The sequence below is a fragment of the Pelobates fuscus genome, chromosome 1 (assembly GCF_036172605.1).
Source record: "Pelobates fuscus isolate aPelFus1 chromosome 1, aPelFus1.pri, whole genome shotgun sequence".
Lineage (NCBI taxonomy): Eukaryota > Metazoa > Chordata > Amphibia > Anura > Pelobatidae > Pelobates > Pelobates fuscus.
In genome coordinates this window covers 312,610,204-312,632,460 of record NC_086317.1, presented here as the reverse complement: position 1 = coordinate 312,632,460, position 22,257 = coordinate 312,610,204, and the positions used below count along the sequence as shown (strand labels likewise).

The window sequence follows — 22,257 nt, the reverse complement described above, 5'->3', positions numbered from 1 at the left end:
GTTATAACACTCCATTCTGCAGGTGGAGTCAGATAATTACATAGTACTGGTATCTTATCACTAGTGATGTCGCGAACATAAAATTTTCGGTTCGCGAACGGCGACCGCGAACTTCCACAAACGTTCGCGAACCGGCGAACCGGGCGAACCGCCATAGACTTCAATGGGCAGGCAAATTTTAAAACCCACAGGGACTCGTTCTGGCCACACTAGTGATGGCAAAGTTGTTTCAAGGGGACTAACACCTGGACTGTGGCATGCCGGAGGGGGATCCATGGCAAAACTCCCATGGAAAATTACACAGTTGATGCAGAGTCTGATTTTAATCCATAAAGGGCAGAAATCACCTAACATTCCTAAATCACAATGGATATGGATTGACACCTGACATATGACATATTGACACCTTGACATATGGATTAACACCTGTCCTCAGAGACCCTGATACACACTGACAAAGAGCAGAATAGGGACTGTTCCCCCTACATAGGGTCACTTGGCAGATATGCAGGGGCGGACTGACCGGTCGGGCACTTCGGGCATGGTCCGAGGGCCCAGCCGGGAGGGGGGCCCGCCATCAGGGGGCCCGGCCGCCCCTTTAAATGCTGCAGCCGCCTGAGCGCTCTCTTAAGAGCGCTCAGGCGGCTGCAGCTTCTCACCTCCCCTCCCCGTAGCGTGGCCGAGCTGCTCTGCGTCCGCGGTGCCGGCCGGATTGATAGGAAGGTGCACACACACTGAGTGTGCACCTTCCTGTCAGTCCGGCCGGGTACAGGAAACAGAAACTTCTGTTCCGCGCGGAACAGAAGTTTCTGTTTCCTGTACCCGGCCGGACTGACAGGAAGGTGCACACTCAGTGTGTGTGCACCTTCCTTTCAATCCGGCCGGCACCGCGGACGCAGAGCAGCTCGGCCACGCTACGGGGAGGGGGTTAAAAGAGAGAGGGAGGGAGGGGGGGGTTGAGAGGGAGGGAGGGGGGGGGGTGGTTGAGGGAGGGAGGGGGGGGGTGGTTGAGGGAGGGGGGGGGGGTGGGTGGTTGAGAGAGGGAGGGGGGGTTAAAAGAGAGAGGGAGGGGGGGTTAAAAGAGAGAGGAGGGGGGGTTAAAAGAGAGAGGAGGGGGTGTTAAAAGAGAGGAGGGGGGTTAAAAGAGAGAGGGGGGTTAAAAGAGAGAGGGGGGGTTAAAAGAGAGAGGGGGGGTTAAAAGAGAGAGGAGGGGGGTTAAAAGAGGGAGGGGGGGTTAAAAGAGGGAGGGGGGTTAAAAGAGAGAGGAGGGGGGGTTAAAAGAGAGAGGAGGGGGGGTTAAAACAGAGAGGAGGGGGGGTTAAAAGAGAGAGGGAGGGGGGTTTAAAAGAGGGAGGGGGTTAAAAGAGAGAGGGAGGGGGGTTAAAAGAGAGAGGGGGTTGTTAAAAGAGAGAGGGGGTTGTTAAAAGAGAGAGGGAGGGGAGGTTAAAAGAGAGAGGGAGGGGAGGTTAAAAGAGAGAGGGAGGGGAGGTTAAAAGAGAGAGGGAGGGGAGGTTAAAAGAGAGAGGGAGGGGAGGTTAAAAGAGAGAGGGAGGGTGGTTAAAAGAGAGAGGGAGGGGGTAAAAAGAGAGAGGGAGGGGGTAAAAAGAGAGAGGGAGGGGGGTAAAAAGAGAGAGGGGAGTAGGGGGGTAAAAAGAGAGAGGGGAGTAGGGGGGGTAAAAAGAGAGGGGGTAAGAAGAGAGAGGGAGGGGGGTAAGAAGAGAGAGAGGGGGTAAGAAGAGAGGAGGGGAGTAAGAAGGGAGGGGGGAGTAAGAAGGGGGTAAGAAGAGGGGGAGGGGGGAGTAAAAGAGGAAGGGGGGAGTAAGAAGAGGGGGAGGGGAGAGTAAGAAGAGGGGGGAGGGGGGTAAGAAGAGGGGAGAGTAAGAAGAGAGGGGGGGAGTAAAGGGGGTAAGAAGAGGGGAGGGGGGAGTAAAAAGAGGAAGGGGGAGTAAGAAGAGGGGGGAGGGGGGTAAGAAGAGCGGGGAGGGGGTAAGAAGAGGGGGAGGGAGTAAGAAGAGGTGGGAGTAAGAAGAGGGGGAGGGGGGGTAAGAAGAGCGGGGAGGGGGGGTAAGAAGAGCGGGGAGGGGGGGTAAGAAGAGCGGGGAGGGGGTAAGAAGAGGGGGGAGGGGGTAAGAAGAGGTGGGAGTAAGAAGAGGGGGAGGGGGGAGTAAGAAGAGGGGAGAGTAAGAAGGGGGAGTAAGAAGAGGGGAGAGTAAGAAGGGGGAGTAAGGAGAGGGGGAGGGGGGAGTAAGAAGAGGGGGAGAGTAAGAAGAGAGTGGGAGTAAGAAGGGGGTAAGAAGAGGGGGAGGGGGGAGTAAGAGGAGGGAAATTGCCCCCTCCCCTGTCCGCAGGCACCGTGCGGGCAGCCGGCAGGGGAGGGAGGAAGAGAGGACCCGGGAGCTCAGCCTGCAGCTCCTCTGGGTCCTTCTTGAGCGAGCACAGATCGTTGCCGCGGTTACCACGGCAACGTTACGGCTCTTGCGAGAGTAAACTCTAGCCCTGGAGCTACGGGCTAGAGTTCACTCTCAACACTGTGACCACCAGGTATTCCTGGTGGTCGCAGTGGTGAGAGTGAACTTTAGCCCCATAAACACACTGCCCCCACACACCATACACATTCACACACTGCCCCCCATACACACACACTGCCCCCACACACACCATACACATTTACACACATTGCCTCACACACACACACATACACTGCCCACCCACACACACACAGCCCCCCATACTAACATTGCCACACACATACACAGCCCCCTCGTACACACATTGCCCCACACACCCTACACATTCACACACTACACCCCCTCACACACACTGAACCTTTCACACACACTGCACCCCTTACACATTGCACCACTGCTCCTATACCCTACTACAGCCTCATATCCCAGCAGAGCCCAGGTAAGTTGTCAAACTGTTCTTAAACGGTTTGACTACTTACTCTGGGAGGGGGGCCCGGCCCTCCTGGCACCATAACGACTACACAGAGTAGTAGTGGTTATTGTGCATGGATTATTTCTTTAAATAATCTACGAGTGCCCCAGTAGCCAGCAAGCCAGCCAACCCACAGGCCAGCCAGCCCACAGGCTGGCCAGTAGACAGCCAGCCAGCCTACAGGCCACCAGTTAGGCTTAAAGCCAGCAAACCCACAGCCTGCCAGCCAGCAAGCCACAGCCAGCAAGCCCACAGCCTGCCAGCCGCAGCCAGCAAGCCACAGCCTGCCAGCCGCAGCCAGCAAGCCCACAGCCTGCCAGCCGCAGCCAGCAAGCCCACAGCCTGCCAGCCGCAGCCAGCAAGCCCACAGCCTGCCAGCCGCAGCCAGCAAGCCCACAGCCTGCCGGCAGTAGCCAGCAAGCCCACAGCCTGCCGGCAGTAGCCAGCAAGCCCACAGCCTGCCGGCAGTAGCCAGCAAGCCCACAGCCTGCCAGCAGTAGCCAGCAAGCCCACAGCCTGCCAGCCGCAGCCAGTAAGCCCACAGCCTTCCAGCAAGCCCACAGACTGCCAGCCAGCAACAGTAATTAAGGTAAGAGGAGCCAACTTGGCCTAGGTAGCAGCTATGTTGTGTTGCTATATTGTGAATAGGAACCAGAGTGTTGGAGAGACCCCCCTCCAGGCCCCATTAGACTCCATTGTAGTCTCTAATGGGACCTGGAGGAAATTCTAACACACTCTCTCTAAAGGACACTGAGATAGCCTCTGCTAGAATGCTCCCCCCCTCCATGGCCCATTAGCCCTCAATTGTAGTCTCTACTGGGGCCTGGAGGCGACTGTTTCCAGCAGGGACACAGAGATGGCCTCTGTTAGAAAGACCCCCTTCCAAGCCTATTAGACTCCATTGTAGTCTCTAATAGGGCCTGGAGGGGATTCTTTCTAACACACTCTCTAAAGGACACTGACATAGCCTCTGCTAGAAAGACCCCCCTCCATGGCCCATTAGCCCTCAATTGTAGTCTCTACTGGGGCCTTGAAGGGATTATTGCACTTTTGTTCCTTGTGTCTAAAGATTGTGTAGGGTGTGGCTGGAGGCAGTGCATGGAGGCGGGACATGGGTGGCGCTTGCTGCGGAGTATGGGTGGGGCCTGTAAGGGGGCCCTTGATTTATTTTGCCCGGGGGCCCTGAGGGTTCTCAGTCCGCCCCTGCAGATATGGATTGACACCTGTCCTCAGGGACCCTGATACACACTGACACAGAGCAGAATAGGGACTGTTCCCCCTACATAGGGTCACTTGGCAGATATGGATTGACACCTGTCCTCAGAGACCTTGATGCACACTGACACAGAGCAGAATAGGGACTGTTCCCCCTACATAGGGTCACTTGGCAGATATGGATTGACACCTGTCCTCAGAGACCCTGATACACACTGACACAGAGCAGAATAGGGACTGTTCCCCCTACATAGGGTCACTTGGCAGATATGGATTGACAACTGTCCTCAGGGACCCTGATACACACTGACACAGAGCAGAATAGGGACTGTTCCTCCTACATAGGGTCACTTGGCAGATATGGATTGACACCTGTCCTCAGGGACCCTGATACACACTGACACAGTGCAGAATAGGGACTGTTCCCCCTACATAGGGTCACTTGGCAGATATGGATTGACACCTGTCCTCAGGGACCCTGATACACACTGACACAGAGCAGAATAGGGACTGTTCCCCCTACATAGGGTCACTTGGCAGATATGGATTGACACCTGTCCTCAGGGACCCTGATACACACTGACACAGAGCAGAATAGGGACTGTTCCCCCTACATAGGGTCACTTGGCAGATATGGATTGACACCTGTCCTCAGGGACCCTGATACACACTGACACAGAGCAGAATAGGGACTGTTCCTCCTACATAGGGTCACTTGGCAGATATGGATTGACACCTGACATATGACATATTGACACCTTGACATATGGATTAACACCTGTCCTCAGAGACCCTGATACACACTGACACAGAGCAGAATAGGGACTGTTCCCCCTACATAGGGTCACTTGGCAGATATGGATTGACACCTGTCCTCAGGGACCCTGATACACACTGACACAGAGCAGAATAGGGACTGTTCCCCCTACATAGGGTCACTTGGCAGATATGGATTGACACCTGTCCTCAGAGACCTTGATGCACACTGACACATAGCAGAATAGGGACTGTTCCCCCTACATAGGGTCTCTTGGCAGATATGGATTGACACCTGTCCTCAGAGACCCTGATACACACTGACACAGAGCAGAATAGGGACTGTTCCCCCTACATAGGGTCACTTCGCAGATATGGATTGACACCTGTCCTCAGGGACCCTGATACACACTGACACAGAGCAGAATAGGGACTGTTCCCCCTACATAGGGTCACTTGGCAGATATGGATTGACACCTGTCCTCAGGGACCCTGATACACACTGACACAGAGCAGAATAGGGACTGTTCCCCCTACATAGGGTCACTTCGCAGATATGGATTGACACCTGTCCTCAGGGACCCTGATACACACTGACACAGAGCAGAATAGGGACTGTTCCTCCTACATAGGGTCACCTGGCAGATATGGATTGACACCTGTCCTCAGGGACCCTGATACACACTGACACAGAGCAGAATAGGGACTGTTCCCCCTACATAGGGTCACTTGGCAGATATGGATTGACACCTGTCCTCAGGGACCCTGATACACACTGACACAGAGCAGAATAGGGACTGTTCCTCCTACATCGGGTCACTTGGTAGATATGGATATCTGGAGTTAAGGCGAGGTAGTCTGCTACCTGTCGGTCGAGTCGTTCTCTGAGGGTGGATCCCGAAGGGCTGTTGCGATGCGTAGGACTTAAAAAGCTCCATCAACAACACGTCTTTAAAGCGTCCTGTCCTTGCCGGCGTGTTCATGGGAGGAGGTGGATTACTTTCACCTCTTCCCCTGTTAGATTCCCGTTGTGCTGTGACATCACCCTTATACGCTGTGTAAAGCATACTTTTTAATTTATTTTGCAAATGCTGCATCCTTTCCGACTTGTTGTAATTTGGTAGCATTTCAGCCACTTTCTGCTTATACCGGGGGTCTAGTAGCGTGGACACCCAGTACAGGTCGTTCTCCTTCAGCCTTTTTATACGAGGGTCCCTCAACAGGCACGGCAGCATGAAAGACCCCATTTGCACAAGGTTGGATGCCGAGCTACTCATTTCCCGTTCCTCCTCCTCAGTGATCTCAATGAAGGTATGTTCTTCCCCCCAGCCACGTACAACACCACGGGTACCAGATAGGTGACAACGAGCACCCTGGGATGACTGTTGTGGTTGGTCTTCCTCCTCCTCCTCAAAGCCACATTCCTCCTCTGACTCCTCTTCCTCACAATCCTCTTCCAGCGTTGCCGCAGGTCCAGCAAGCGATGCTGATAAGGCTGTTTCTGGTGGTGATGGTGACCACAACTCTTCCTCTTCACGCTCATCTACGGTCTGATCCAGCACTCTTCGCAGGGCATGCTCCAGGAAGAAAACAAATGGTAATATGTCGCTGATGGTGCCTTCGGTGCGACTGACTAGGTTTGTCACCTCCTCAAAAGGATGCATGAGCCTACAGGCATTGCGCATGAGCGTCCACTAATGTGGCAACAAAAATTCCCAGCTCCCCAGAGGCTTCCTAGCACCCCGATCATACAAATATTCATTAACGGCTTTTTCTTGTTGGAGCAGGCGGTCGAACATTAGGAGTGTTGAATTCCAACGTGTCGGGCTGTCGCAAATCAAGCGCCTCACTGGCATGTTGTTTCGCCGCTGGATATCTGCAAAGTGCGCCATGGCCGTGTAGGAACGCCTTAAATGGCCACACACCTTCCTGGCCTGCTTCAGGACGTCCTGTAAGCCTGTGTACTTTTGCACAAAGCGTTGTACGATCAGATTACACACATGTGCCATGCACGGCACATGTGTCAACTTGCCCAACTTCAATGCCGCCAACAAATTTGTTCCGTTGTCACAAACCACTTTGCCGATATCCAGTTGCTGCGGAGTAAGCAACTTTTCCACCTGTGCGTTCAGGGCGGACAGGAGTGCTTGTCCGGTGTGACTCTCTGCTTTCAAGCAAGTCAAACCCAAGACGGCTTGACACTGCCGTATCCGGGATGTGGAATAGTACCTGGGGAGCTGGGGGGGTGCCGTTGATGTGGAGCAAGACGCAGCTGCAGAAGAGGACTCAGTCGAGGAGGTTATGGAAGAGAATGAAGTAGGAGGAGTAGAAGAGGTGGCAGAAGGCCTGCCTGCAAGTCGTGGCGGTGTCACCAACTCCTCTGCAGAGCCACGCATTCCATGCTTGGCAGCCGTCAGCAGGTTTACCTAACGCGCAGTGTAGGTGATATACCTGCTATGACCATGCTTTGCAGACCAGGTATCAGTGGTCAGATGGACCCTTGCCTCAACACTGTGTGCCAGACAGGCCATTACTTCCTTTTGCACAATCGAGTACAGGTTGGGGATTGCCTTTTGTGAAAAGAAATTTCGTCCGGGTACCTTCCACTGCGGTGTCCCAATAGCCACAAATGTTTTGAACGCCTCAGACTCCACCAGCTTGTATGGTAAAAGCTGGCGGGCTAATAGTTCAGACAAGCCAGCTGTCAGACGCTGGGCAAGGGGGTGACTTTCTGACATTGGCTTCTTACGCTCAAACATGTCCTTGACAGACACCTGACTGTGGGCAGATGAGCGGGAACTGCTCAAGGCGAGAGATGGAGTGGCGGATGGTTGAGAGGGGGCAAGGAGGACAGCCGTGGTTGACGTGGCTGAAGATGCTGGATCAGGAGGAGGATGGCGGCTTTGAGTTTGTGTGCTGCTTGTACTCATGTGTTGATCATATAGGCGTTTGTGATGTGCGATCATGTGCCTACGCAAAGCAGTTGTACCTAGGTGGGTGCTGGACTTCCCACGACTCAGTTTCTTTTGGCACAGGTTGCAAATGGCATCGCTGTTGTCAGAGGCAGACACAAAAAAAAAATGCCACACTGCTGAGCTCTGCAATGACGACATTCTGGTGGTGGACACAGCATGCGTTGATTGGCGTCCTGTCGGGCTGACCCCGGGTGCCGATGCATGCTGTCTGACTGTGCCACTAGCTCCTTGCGACGACCTCCCCCTGCTTCCAACTCGTCTCCTCCTCCTCTCTGTCTCCCCATCTGAACTTTCGCCCTGTTCTTCTTCTTGCCGAGCGGGCACCCACGTGACATCCATGGACGCATCGTCATCATCAACGGCTTCACTTGTATCTGACAACTCAGCAAAGGAAGCAGCAGCGGGTACAACATCATCATCATCACACCGTACGTCCATGTGTGTAATGCTGCCTGACTGAGACATATCCCTGTTATCTACATCCTCTGGCAATAATGGTTGCGCATCACTCATTTCTTCAAACGGATGTGTAAATAACTCCTCTGACAGATAAAGTGAAGCGGCTGTGGTGCTAGTGTTGGTGGTGGCGGCAGGCGGGTGAGTGGTATCTGGAGAGGTGCCCGAAGCTAAGCTTGAGGAGGATGGTGCGTCAAGGTTCCGAGCGGAAGCTGTAGAATATTGGGTGTCCTGTGTTAGCCAGTCAACTATGTCCTCAGACCTTTTCAAGTTCAGGGTAGGTGGTCTCTGAAAATTGGGCATTATTCTACGGCAAAAGGGAATCACAGCACCACGACCACGACGGCCCCTGCGGGGTGGCCTGCCTCTGCCTGTAATTTTTTTTTGGATTAGTGGTACTATGCGTGCAAGCTACTGTGAGACCAGATATGAGTGGCAATATGCACTTGCAGAGGTTGGCAGAGTACACGCTGTAGGCCTGACACACCCTCTTGAAGACAAGTAACTGCTATTCAATCTATAACAGTGAAAAAAGTTTTTTGGTTTTAAAAGCACGCTATTGTGACACCAGATATGAGTGGCAATGTGCACTTGCAGAGGTTGGCAGAGTACACGCTGTAGGCCTGACACACCCGCTTGAAGACAAGTAACTGCTATTCAATCTATAACAGTGAAAAAGGTTTTGTCACTGAGGTTGTATGTAGGGATACCACTCAGATGTCTTTAGAAGCAAATTGCATGTATAGAATACAACACCAGGTAGCTTACATCCACTTCAGTTGATGCCATCCCGAGTACACTGCATGTGCATCTATTGATTTCTATGAGAAACCTGGCCTTTGTGTGTGATATCATGCATGCACAGGTGCTGTTAGAGCATCTAGCCCAAGGATAGGCAACCTTTGGCACTCCAGATGTTGTGGACTACATCCCCCATAATGTTCTTACACCCATAATGCTGGCAAAGCATCATGGGAGGTGTAGTCCAAAACATCTGCAATGCCAAAGGTTGCCTATGCCTGAATTCTAGCCTGATTATTGCAGAAATCACTGGAAATTAGTTTAAACCCAGTTATGGCAAGTACCATATACCCACCTTCTTAGTATGCATATTTTTTTTCAAGCAGAAAGCCAGACAGCTAGGTAGAGAAAACCAGGTAGGGCTGCTCTCATAAGAAGGAAGGATGGTGGCTATTGTACAGAAGAGGAAAATACCAGAGCATAGGCACCTAGCAACAAAGTATAGCAAAAGCAAATTGGTAAGCCCTTGCATCTTGCCTAATGAGATGATTACTTTAATACATATGAACCAATGATTTGAAAAAATGGAAAAAACTAAAGAAGCATTGGCCATTTACTGGCTAGTGTACTTTATGAATAAAGTATACATGATACAATGTTGTGTAGCTGTTAAATGAAAAATACAATAACAAATATTTAATCTGGTTTAATTTCTGTTTTATTTGTAGCATAGTATTCAATAATTGATATATGTACAAAAATATATTCATGTTGGCTAAGTAATTATATAGTAATTATAAAAACATTTTGTTATTGTTTTGTTATATTTAATTTGTCCATGCATTAACCTTAAAAGACACATTATGATTTTTTTTTTTTATCACCTTGACATTATGCAAAGTGTTTAGGGTAAGAAAGTCATTTTAATCAAACACTTACTTTTTTCTTTAGTTAAGTTGGGTAATAAATTAACTTTCCTAATTTTATCAGTTAAATTAACAATCTGAGTTCTGTATTCATAAACATGAGGTATTAGCAAAGTGTATGTGTGTATATACAGTGGTGTATCTTGGTTTTGTGCTGCCCTAGGCAGGACAAAACTCAGACACCCCCCCCCCCGCGCGCACGCGCGCCACCCCCACCCAACCCTTCCCCCCTGCCCCGCCTTCTAAATACACACACATTCACTGACAGATACGCATACACTAGCTAACAGACACACACAGTCAGACACACACAGTCGGACACACACAGTCGGACACACACAGTCGGACACACACACACACTAACAAACACACACAGTCGGACACACACAGTGAGACACACACACTAACAAACACACACAGTCGGACACACACACACACACTAACAAACACACACAGTCGGACACACACACACTAACAGACACACACAGTGAGACACACACACTAACAAACACACACAGTCTGACACACACACTAACAGACACACACAGTGAGACACACACACTAACAAACACACACAGTCGGAACACACACTAACAAACACACACAGTCGGACACACACACTAACAGACACACACAGTGAGACACACACACTAACAAACACACACAGTCGGACACACACACTAACAAACACACACAGTCGGACACACACACACTAACAAACACACACAGTCAGACACACACACTAACAAACACACACAGTCGGACACACACACTAACAGACACACACAGTGAGACACACACACTAACAAACACACAGTCTGACACACACACTAACAGACACACACAGTGATACACACACACTAACAAACACACACAGTCGGACACACACACACTAACAGACACACACTGTCGGACACACAGTCAGACACACACTGTCGGACACACAGTCAGACACACACACTAACAGACACACACACACTAACACACACACTAACAGACACACACACACTAACAGACACACACACACTATCAGACACACACACACTAACACACACACTATCAGACACACACACTATCAGACACACACACACTAACAGACACACACACACTAACAGACACACACACACTATCAGACACACACAGTCAGAGACACACACACACACACTCACATTAACACATTTATTTATTTTTTTTATTTACTCCCCCTCCCCTACCTTTGGGAATGCTGGGGGTGGGGGGTTCTCCAATTCCCTGGTGGTCAAGTGGCTGCAGGACGGCACTGGCGGGCAGGCTGGGCGGCCGGCGAGGGAGCTCTTCCCCTGAGCTCTCTGCTCAGCTCCCTCGCGCGCCGCCCGCAGAGTGAGGCTGGGAGGCGGAGCCGGAATATGACGTCATATTCCGGCTCCCAGTCTCACTCTGCGGGCGGCGCGCGAGGGAGCTGAGCAGAGAGCTCAGGGGAAGAGCTCCCTCGCCGGCCGCCCAGCAACCAGCCCAGCATGTCTGTTAGCCGCAAGGCTAACAGGACATTTGCCTTGGGCATTTGGGGGCGGCGTTTTTTGCCGCCCCCTGGAAAATGCCGCCCAAGGCAAATGCCTTGTTTGCCTCGCGGCTAATACGCCCCTGTGTATATATATATATATATATTATTTTTGTCATCTTTACAGGATTTGTGCAGTTAGAAGATGTTCCCCAATATGTATCAGAAACAAAAAATAGTTATACATTGATCGATAATAATGCTTTTATGTTAAAATTACATTTTAGAAATTTCTAAACAAATAAAAATAACTGTACCTTTACATTGCCCCAACAATATCAAAAAGTTCTCCCTTTACATAACGTATTATAATGCCAAATATGTGCAAAGATTTCAAACCCAGACACAGTAGTATATGTTAAATAATCAATACCTTCATTGTGATGTGCAAAAATATATTCAAGGGTATATAAAATGTGGTGCATCATATCACCTGAGAGTTATGAAAGTTTCTTTTTATTTAAAGTGATACTAAACTGTAGAAATAACATGTATTTATTTTTTTACTACCTTAAATATCACTGATTAAAAACCAGACAGGACTTAGATGCTGAGAGTATCAGTGCACTTCAATCAACAAAGCATACTGTTATATACTATTGGAGGTAACAGCAGGTATGGTTACAATCCTTGCCAGAATTATATATGTAAACAATATATTTTCACTGCAGAAAATCTTATATTACAGATTCTAGACAGATATAACATGGCATGCGTCTTTAAAAAATAGATACCATTTTTGGGTGCATTGTGAAATTAATTTCAGATTCAAAAACAATACATAGAAAGTCAGCTTTGCGGATCTTAGGTTAGTATTGTACTTGTTCATATAATTGTAGGCAAGACAATTCTGTTTTATTTTTCAGACCTTTCTAGTGCACATTAGCAGAAATGCATTTAAAAGATCACTGTAGATACCATAGCTACTTCAAAGTATTGAAGTGGTTATGGTGACTGGAGTATGTGGGTTTATAGACCATTTGGCAGAGATAGTCATTCCCTGGCAGCCTGGAACGTAACTTCCACTTATGTAATGGTGAAGGCAGATTTATATTTTCCAAGACTTATACATCCCAAATTATTGCCAGCTAAAACATTTATCTGTGTGGCAGAACCCAGTGCCCGCAAACTCCAAATACCATAACCATAACTTCAAGCCGTTTAAGTGGTTATGGTGCCTATGAGCTGTGGTGGTTATCTTCCTTAGAGTGCTTAAACTGTGCATGAATGATTAAATAACCCATATTATAACAAAACAAAACAAAAAAAAAGCCAAAACAGAGTCATATTATTATTATTACATTTTATGTTATTAATAATAATATATATTATTTAATATTTTGTATATATGTATGTGTATATATTTGTGTTTAACATTGCATTTACTATCCACTTATTTCAGGTGGAAGGGATTTTCATCCACACTTTTTCCCCCCACTTATTTGGTATGTATGTGTATATATATATTTATGATAAACTTCTTCATTAAAAATACATCAATAGTATCCCGGGGAGTATTTAAAGGGACACTATAGGCACCCAGACCACTTCAGCTCATTGACATGATCTGGGTGCACTGTCCCAGGTCCCTTACCCGGCAAAGGTAATCATCGTAGTTTTTTACAAAATGCAATAATTACCTTTCAGGGTTAACTCCAACTCTAGTGGCTTTCTAGAAGACATCCACTAGAGGGACTTCCAGGCTGTTAGGCAACCTTTGTAGGCTTATCTGACGCTAGACGTCCTCACGCTATGCATAGGGACGTCCAGTGTCACCCAAAACCCGATAGGAAAGCATTGTGTAATGCTTTCCTATGGTGGAAATCCCAATGCGAGTGCGGCCATTGCTGTGCATGCGCATTAGGTCTGACATTGCCCAGGGACAGGTTAAGGCAGACCTGAGCCACGATGGTAGGGGGACAGCGAGAGAGGGAGAAGCTTTAGTGCCAGGATAACAAGAGTTGCCACAAAGGTTTTACATTTACGCTTTAATCTAGTCAACTATGTGCAAACATGCATATCAACTATAGATGAAAAAGAAAAACACCAAATAGGAGTCTGAAGTATCATAACAATGTAGATCCCTGAGAATCCGCCCTCTCATCCTAAGATTGGAGTGAAGACCCTGAGTATTCCCAGGTATGTAATATACGGTTTGGAGGTAATTTTTGACCATAAAGTGTTATTTTTACTAATAGTCATTTTGACACGTGTGTTTTTAACTCAATAATTAAGATTAAAAGGTTAATTTTAGCACCAGAATCACTTCATCTTAATGAATATTGCTTCCCCTTTCACAAATGGTCATATAGTGACAGCCACTAGGGGCTCAGACTTGAATAGCTGAATCTATTTCACACCCAGTGTTAGCATGCATAATGTGCAGGCACCAGGTGCTAGGTGTGGATCCTTATAGCGACTGGATTGGTGGATGGTGGTGATGACCATGTATGGCCATGTGTCCATAATGCTTCTCTTTAAGAACCATTTATTGGCCAGAAACCGTAAAGCTTGGTAATGTTACAGTACAAAGATTAGGCTGTGGTTAGGAGTCTGTCTGGAATAAACATAATTTTAATTGTGTTTTTAAACCTTTTTCACTAAAAAAGGAGGGCTCTTAAACGTACATAGCAGACATTAAAGACAAAAAATATATATATACATTCAGATATATTTTGTATCATTCCTTGTCTACTTTTTTACATTCAGAGTGAGAAAGGCTAGGAATCTTCTAGGATTGGAAGAAGCAGTTTTCTATCTGAGAATGTCCAACAGTGTACGCTGCTTATCATTCACTTGTAAATACTTCACATATATTTCTTAGAAATGAGAAGCAGATGTCAGATCAAAATTTTGTAATTATCTGTACAGGTCTCTACCATTCGTATGATAACATTTATCCTTGTTTGCTCAATGTGCCTCTTGAACCTCAGCAAGTTAAGCTAGCATTGGCTGTCTCCAAATAATACTCATACAGACTTTGTAACTATAAATGTAGTTCAAAAGACTTATATTTTATTTTGTGCCAAAACCACCTCTAAACTAAATATTTCAAACTGAGTTGAACTCTATGCTGCATCTGTAAAGGGCTCATATAGTGCATATGTGACGATCTCTCTCATCATAATATTCTAATACCACCTTTATAGACCTCCATGCAGCAAAGCAAATTGACCGTGTCAGGTGTCTGACCATTTGCAGTAATGTAAGCTGAGCTCGGTGTTTGTAGTTTGTGTTAGCTCGTGGAGCACTGGGTGTACAACATATATTTATTCCATGACCAGTGAGTCAGAGAAAGGTAGCATCTCTCCATACTCTGCCAATGAAAATGAGGTAGCTAGCACCATGGAAGTCTATAAAATATGGCCATCATGGCCTGAGCATGAAACAATTAAGAAGAAGAGTAATTTTCTAGAAAACCATATGTGCCGTTTACAAATGTTTATAATAATTTATATATCCCTTTCTAACACACAACTGACATGTAAACCTCCTATGTACTCCTGTTGAAAATCTGTGCTGAATACAATGTCTCTGATCACAAACATTGCTGTTCACCCCCTCCCTCTACATTCCTTAAAGGGACAGCTGCTTGCCAGTGCTGTAAATGGCTTGTGCTATGTGACAGTAAAGCTGGTGGGATTGAAGGAAGGGTTAGTGGTGAAAAGCACAGGTGAAAGTGTGTTGTGACAACACATACTGATGGAACCAATTCGTGTCCAAGGTCAGGTTTCATCATGTGTCGTTGGGTTAACCACCGTCCGTATCATGCTCGGGTTTAACATTTCTTGCGCAAAAAATAGCAGCAACGCCAGGTGCAAATTTCCCATCCCAGTAAGATGCATGGTGTCCTTAATAAACTTGTCCAATGTAAAACAAAGTGCATATTAGTCTTGTGAGATATATATATATTTACTTATTTATTTATTGTTTTCCGTTGATGTTTCTTTCCATTCAGCAATAAAGTATGCAAGCTCCATGTCTTCCTTCGATGAGTTCAATGTAAACAAAAGAGTGCAGAGTGATTATATTTAGAACTGTTCTATATTCAGTGCAATAATTGGACACGCTGCTCCTCTGACAAAATATCTGTGTACACCTTAAATAGGCAAGTGCTTATCCCCTTCTCTGTGCTGAAAGAGGAAGTAAAAAACACAAATTACAAAGTTTCCACCAAAATCTTCAACTGCATCAAACAATCAATAATATTCTTCATTTAACAATATTAGGAATGTCATATGGCCGTCCAACAGAACCTCCCATAACAAGTGAATTTTGAATTAGACTGAATATATATATATATATATATATATATATATATATATATATATACATACAATTGTATAAGTAAAAATGTTTTAGGAGGGATCAAATGATGACTAGGCACTGGATTTTCTACAAGGCTGCTTGAAATATATCCACAATTTATTAAATGAAACCATTGTTTAGTCATGACCTTGCCCACAAGAACATTAATAGATCTACCGTTCGCCTAGATCATAAATTTAACTGCTTTAGTATAGTCAACTCAAAATTTACATTATAGTAAAATGGTCCCAGTCAAATTCTGTGAACGAAAAAAAACCCTGAACACTGAAATAAAAGGGCAGAGAAAAAGGTAGAGTGAAAACAAAAAGAGATGGAGAGAAAGAAAGGCAGAGCGATAAACACAGATATTGCCGGAAGGAAGCTGTCTGTGACAGGTTATCTTATTCCATCACTGCCTGCCAATATGACCACCATACAAGTCCTCCTTTAATGTATGCTAGACTGGCATTCGGGAGTTCTGTAAGATCTCACTTGGTGTGTGACCTGAAATACAGCACTTGTTCCTGTAAGCAAACCTTGGCTAGGCTTTACAAAGACAAGAACTCAGGCAATAAAAGTGAAATAGATAAAGTCATTATAGATGTTACTGCATGGAAGAAAACTAAATCTTCCCCTAAACGTGCATAAATGTCGGCGGGTATGAATAGGGGAAATGGGCCAGTCAGTGTAACCTAGGGTAAGCTGTCTTAAGGTGCCTTGTACGGTTTCTTCTTCCAGCGTTAGTGGCACCTAATCAATATACTAGACATGCAATGGTCCATTAAAGCTGCACATTCTAGAAGGATGGAAGCCATGATTCCATGGGGAAGTAAGAGTCTCATACCATGGGTTGCAGCATAATTGTAAACTTTAAACTATTTAGTCTCACCTACTCCAATCGCTAACAAGTATCAACACACAGGTAATACAGGACAACACAGAAATATATGACATATAAAATCAATCATCTAATAACAGCTGGCAAGAGTGATCCTGTTCGGGGTAAAAATGTATCTTCATCTAAACCACTCACTTACCCAGTAAGTGTCGGGACAGAAATAATGTGTAAAGTCAAAGGGAAAGAACAATAAGGACCTGTAAAGCAGATAGACATAGGCAGCAGTACAATATGGCAGGCATAAGAGGGTCTCCATGACAGAAACAAAGGAAGACATTGAAAAGCAGATTAGGGGGGAATGCGAGACACAAGTTGAGAAAGAAATAAGAGTATGTCAAAAAGAGAGTGAGCAGCAAGAGGAAGTTCGATAAGCTAGATGGAAAAGAAAGTAGAGCGTATAGGCAAAAAGGTTAGGGAAGAGAAAAAAAAAAAAAAAACAGGCTGGGGGAGCAGGGGTAGATTTAATAATAGAGTAAAATGAAAAATTATGAACAGGAAGAGAGAATGAAAAAGTTTAGAAAATCAAGGATAAAGGAATAGTGATAAACAGACCAAAAAAAGATGAAGGAATGAAAGAGATGGTGGTGACTATAGGAGATTTGGAGGAAAAAGTGAAGGGGTTTTAAAAGTCTTTAAATGAATATAAGGTTGAGGGTAGTTTTTGGATAGAAGTGAGGAAATAAAAGGGGCTGCAAGTCGAGGATCAGCTAAAAAGCTAACAAACGGGTTGACCACTGATGGATAAGGTAAATGGATGTAAATAGCTGAGAGGTAATATTTAAGTAAAACTGAAGTTTGGGTATCCATGATTAGAACCTTTTATTTCATTACAGGGTTAATGTTCCAAAATGTTTTGTTTTTTTGTGTGACTGTTTTTTAAAATGTGTAAATTCCATATACTGAAATCTATGATCATTTTAAGGGGTTGATATGAAAAGCTGTGGGTTTTTGTAAACATATTATGTCATATGCTGGCCTACAGCCCAGTATGTCTTCCCGATATGTGTAGTGCAAACAGAGAGCAGGCTCTGTTCTGTTACTGTAGAAACTTTAGATAAGTCACACTAATATTGCCACCACTATTCCTCCTCAGGACGTGACCTGTTTGTTCCCCCCATATTGTATATTTTACATTGTGAATTCTATGCAAATCTGTTATGGTCTGATTTTGTGGTTGTTTCAGTTTGGCCAGTCTAAACTAAAGATGATGGCTACTTTGTAGAAAACTGCATGGATTAAAAATAAATTGCTACCCAAAACTTCCGTACAAAGTAAGATTCCTTCAGCAATAACAGTAACAATAGTCAGAAGACAGAAGATAACTTTTGGATACATATTGTATCTTTTTTAAGTTGGCTCTTTTAAATGCCTTGTGGGATGCTCCTGGGAGCTATTGGCACCCAACCCACTACAGCCTACTGTAGTGGTTTTGGTGCTTGTGGTGTTCCTTTAATTGTAATGATTGGATTTACTGACTGCTGCTTTGAAAGGTCTGGTACAAGATACCATTTTTGATGCAGATACTAGCAATTCATTGACATGCCCCTCATGAGATACTTTAAAGAGGCTGTCAGTCATTGTAAACCTAGTGGTCAGTGTGTATCGGAAGATCAATGGCAAAGATAAGAAGAGATTGGAAATAGAGGGGGAGAATCAAACCGTGCTATTCTGAGCAAGTATTTTTAACCCATGGATTGCTGAGGCGCTGGGGACTCTCCTCCTCCTTCGGTTGTCATCGGCTTAATGCGCATGCGCGGCAAGAGCCGCGCGCGCATTCAGCCAGTCCATAGGAAAGCATTCTCAATGCTTTCCTATGGACGCTGGCGTCTTCTCCCTGTGAAAATCACAGTGAGAAGCACCTCTAGCGGCTGTCAATGAGACAGCCACTAGAGGCTGGATTAACCCATATGTAAACATAACAGTTTCTCTGAAACTGCTATGTTTACAGCAGGCAGGGTTAATCCTAGATGGACCTGGCACCCAGACCACTTCATTAAGCTGAAGTGGTCTGGGTGCCTATAGTGGTCCTTTAACCCCATCGCTTGGGATCATTATTGATTCCATTAACTGGTTACAGTATGGCACAAAGTGTAAGAATCTATTTGCAAAAAAAAATAATAATTTAATTTGCATGTATTTCTCTAAGGTATATCAGCCTGTGTATGTACTAGCATGTAACTAGTATGTAACTCCAATGCTTATATAAGCAAGAGTGATATCTACATGTACACAATACTGACATTTCCTACAAAAGCATAGCATAGGAATTTATGAAATGCCATTTTGGTAGAATGGCACTATGTCAGGATTAGAGTTATGCCAAACTAGCATTCTGTCATGTAATCAGGTTATCATACTGTATGTGATGAAAGTACCATTCTGTCGGTCTGCTTGCCATCTTTATGTATTTTGCTATTTTGTTTGTGATCATTTGACCCTGAAAACCTGCAAGAGCTGACATTAAAGGACCACTCTAGTGCCAGGAAAGCATACTCGTTTTCCTGGCACTAGAGTGCCCTGAGGGTGCCCCCACCCTCAGGGACCCCCTCCCGCCCGGCTCTGGAAAGGGGAAAGGGGTTAAATCTTACCTTTTTCCAGCGCTGGGCGGAGAGATCTCCTCCTGCTCTCCTCCTCCGATCCTCCTCTTCTCCTCCCCGTCGGCTGAATGCGCACGCGCGGCAAGAGCTGCGCGCGCATTCAGCCGGTCACATAGGAAAGCATTCATAATGCTTTCCTATGGACGCTTGCGTGCTCTCACTGTGAAAATCACAGTGAGAAGCACGCAAGCGCCTCTAGCGGCTGTCAATGAGACAGCCACTAGAGGACATAGGGGGAAGGCTTAACCCATTCATAAACATAGCAGTTTCTCTGAAACTGCTATGTTTATGAAAAAATGGGTTAACCCTAGAAGGACCTGGCACCCAGACCACCTCATTAAGCTGAAGTGGTCTGGGTGCCTAGAGTGGTCCTTTAAGCCATTCCTTACTGAAGGCATGCCAAGTTGGTCATGTTATAAAATAACCTTTAATCAATAGTGTCATTAAAACAGCTTTTGGGAAGCTGAACATATATTGAGTGACACTGTAATGGTACTATAATAAGACCTACTTCAAGTAGAATAATTGAGCTTTAGTTTTAGGATTCCCATCATTTGTGGCCTGGTAAAGCACAGTTGAGCATGATTGGAGTCACATTCCACAGCATCTCCTGTCAGCAAAATTGTGTACAGGTACATTTCTATACCCACTTGTGCTCTAAGCACTCTAACTAGAGCAGCACCATTATAGCATTGCTATAATAATATATTTTTAACTAAGTTCTGTGCCTAAATGTCACAAATTATTAGTCAAGTGTGCTTTGTATAGAGTTAAACGTATTTACACTGGAGTATTATAGCTAGAATATAGCAAATGTAAGCAAGATTACAACTATAACTGTGGGGCAAAATAGATTAAATTTTTTCAACAGTCTATTTATTTCCAGATTGGCTTTTTTGACCACAATTTGGCAAATTTAGTTAACAATTCACCATAGTCTACTGCTTAGTGAATTGCTCCATCTGCACCATTTTAGGCTAATTCCTTGTTGATGTGACAGTGCTGACATGTAATTTATCCTGAAGAAGATAAACCCTAAAGTCTACTATAATAGTAGGAGGCCAGCAGGATGAGCTGTTGGCATCAGACGCCTAAATTGATTTCAACCAAATTTCAACAGATTTTGTATTACCGTTCAGTTGTGTTTATTCATCTAATATCCACATAACTTGTCTCATTTGTATATTCATAAACTGAAACAGAACTGCAACCAAATTTGTTTCATTCAGTTAATACTATTCCACTGATACAAACCAAGGATATTGTACTGAAGTCCCCTAACTCATAGACCACCATAATACTGCCCCCAAACCCCTTCTACTATATAACAATATCCCACTGTATATCCCTCCCAAGCCCTACTCTTACCTTAGCTCCAGCTATTTTTGTTTCTGTTGTGGCGGGATTTGACTGTCATCCTGTTGCAATTTTGATGAGTTATTTTAAAATAATGATCTTGGCTGCAATAAAATCCATTTGAAAATAACAGTAACCCATTTGGCTCAATGCAGTTTCAGTTAGGCTGATGATAGCGAATAAGATGAACCTCTGAAGGGTTTTTCAGCTGAAGTGAAGAGAATTAAGCCGAATAAAGGGGCCACATTTGCCATTTATAGAATTATTCACTTGACACCAAACTGTAATGAATTAGAATCCGAATTGCAATTTGACTAAAACTGAGTTGGAGAATTTTTACAGATGAGCTATTTTGGGCACAGAAATTGTACTTTGCTCCAATTCGGGGAATATATAGAACCCAGTTGTGCCTGGTGTGTGGTTGTTAGTAAGCAGCACGTGTGTCTTTCTTACCTGTTTTCTCTGATTGCTGAGACAGAAGGTACAGATGGGCCTGGGAGCAGCACTTGCCACTGAAGCTCTATAATGTAAGCATGGCTGCCCATCCAAGCAGTCCTCCCCCAGGAGCAGAATGTTGGCTAGATGGGAAATGTAACTAGAAGCCAGACGCAGAGTTTCTATTTTGGACAGTTTGCGGTCTGCAGGCTCTGTGGGAATAAGAGTCCTGAGGGCTGTGAAAGCTGTGTTCACACTATGTGTCCGGTCTCTCTCCCGGGCATTCGCAGCTTGTCTCTGCTTGCTGACTCCAGACAGCCTGCTTTTCCTTTTTCTTTTACCCCTGCTTTCTTCAGCTGGGCTACAGTAACCTCCCTCATCGCCACCACCCAGAGACTTGTCTGAACTGTCACTGACACTCTCCAGATCCTCTGCATCGGAGACAAAACCACTGCTGCCACAGTCTCCGGGTTGCCCTAAGCCACTTCCAACACACTTCATACTCCTGCAGTCCACCCCAGCAGCCTGTGTCTCTGCTCTCAGCAGCACCAACCCCCGGGCTCCCATCACTTTTTATGCACTGCAGGCAAACAGCACCTGTTGATAGCGAGCAGCTCCACTTGATCCACTGACACCTCAGCAAGTCATTTTTTGAATGGTTGCTCGTTTTAGACTGAGCATGTGGTTGCTCCTAAAGGCAAGAAAGGTGGGGTTGGTGGAGAGAGTTGTTGGGGCAATAGCACCATCATAAGAAGTGCACCTGTTCTCGTTGTCATGTTGTGGGTAGAAGCTATAGACAAGGACCCTCCTGCCTTGTCCCTGTAAGAGTGAGAGGGGAGAGGCTATGTGCTAACTTGGGTCACAAGAGTGCCTTTCACTTTCATCAGCCACAGAAACCAAATTAAAAGTATTGCTTTTGCCAGCAGCCCCTCCTACATCTTTTATACTAGATTTTAGGGTTTATCCCGTTGGGGATCAATTACATTTCAGGATTGTTACAACAACAAGGCATATGTCTAAACATGGTCCTGAAGAGGTTATTCAATAAACAATAATATGGGTGAACTGAAAACCAGATTCGTAAAATTTAGATCAAAATTTAGATCAAAATAGCCAA

General features: G+C 45.6%; 1 protein-coding gene across 1 annotated transcript; it reads right to left on the bottom strand.

Moving 5' to 3' along the window:
* Positions 1-14,541: 14,541 nt before the first annotated feature.
* LOC134614682 (transcription factor 15-like) lies at positions 14,542-21,999 on the bottom strand. Its single transcript, XM_063458720.1, has 2 exons — positions 21,159-21,999; positions 14,542-15,679 (listed from the first exon to the last, which is right to left on the bottom strand). Exons 1-2 carry the CDS (start codon positions 21,705-21,707, stop codon positions 15,647-15,649), a joined length of 582 nt encoding a protein of 193 aa, XP_063314790.1. The 5' UTR covers positions 21,708-21,999; the 3' UTR covers positions 14,542-15,646.
* Positions 22,000-22,257: the final 258 nt, after the last annotated feature.

What these genes read in the sequence shown, in the direction of transcription:
- LOC134614682 (XM_063458720.1), bottom strand. Translation starts at nt 21,707, where the DNA reads ATGGGAGCCCGGGGGTTGGTGCTGCTGAGAGCAGAGACACAGGCTGCT. An exon ending in TCAGCAATCAGAGAAAACAG is followed by an intron (nt 15,680 to 21,158) that starts GTAAGAAAGACA and finishes TTCCTCTTTCAG; the next exon opens with CACAGAGAAGGGGATAAGCA.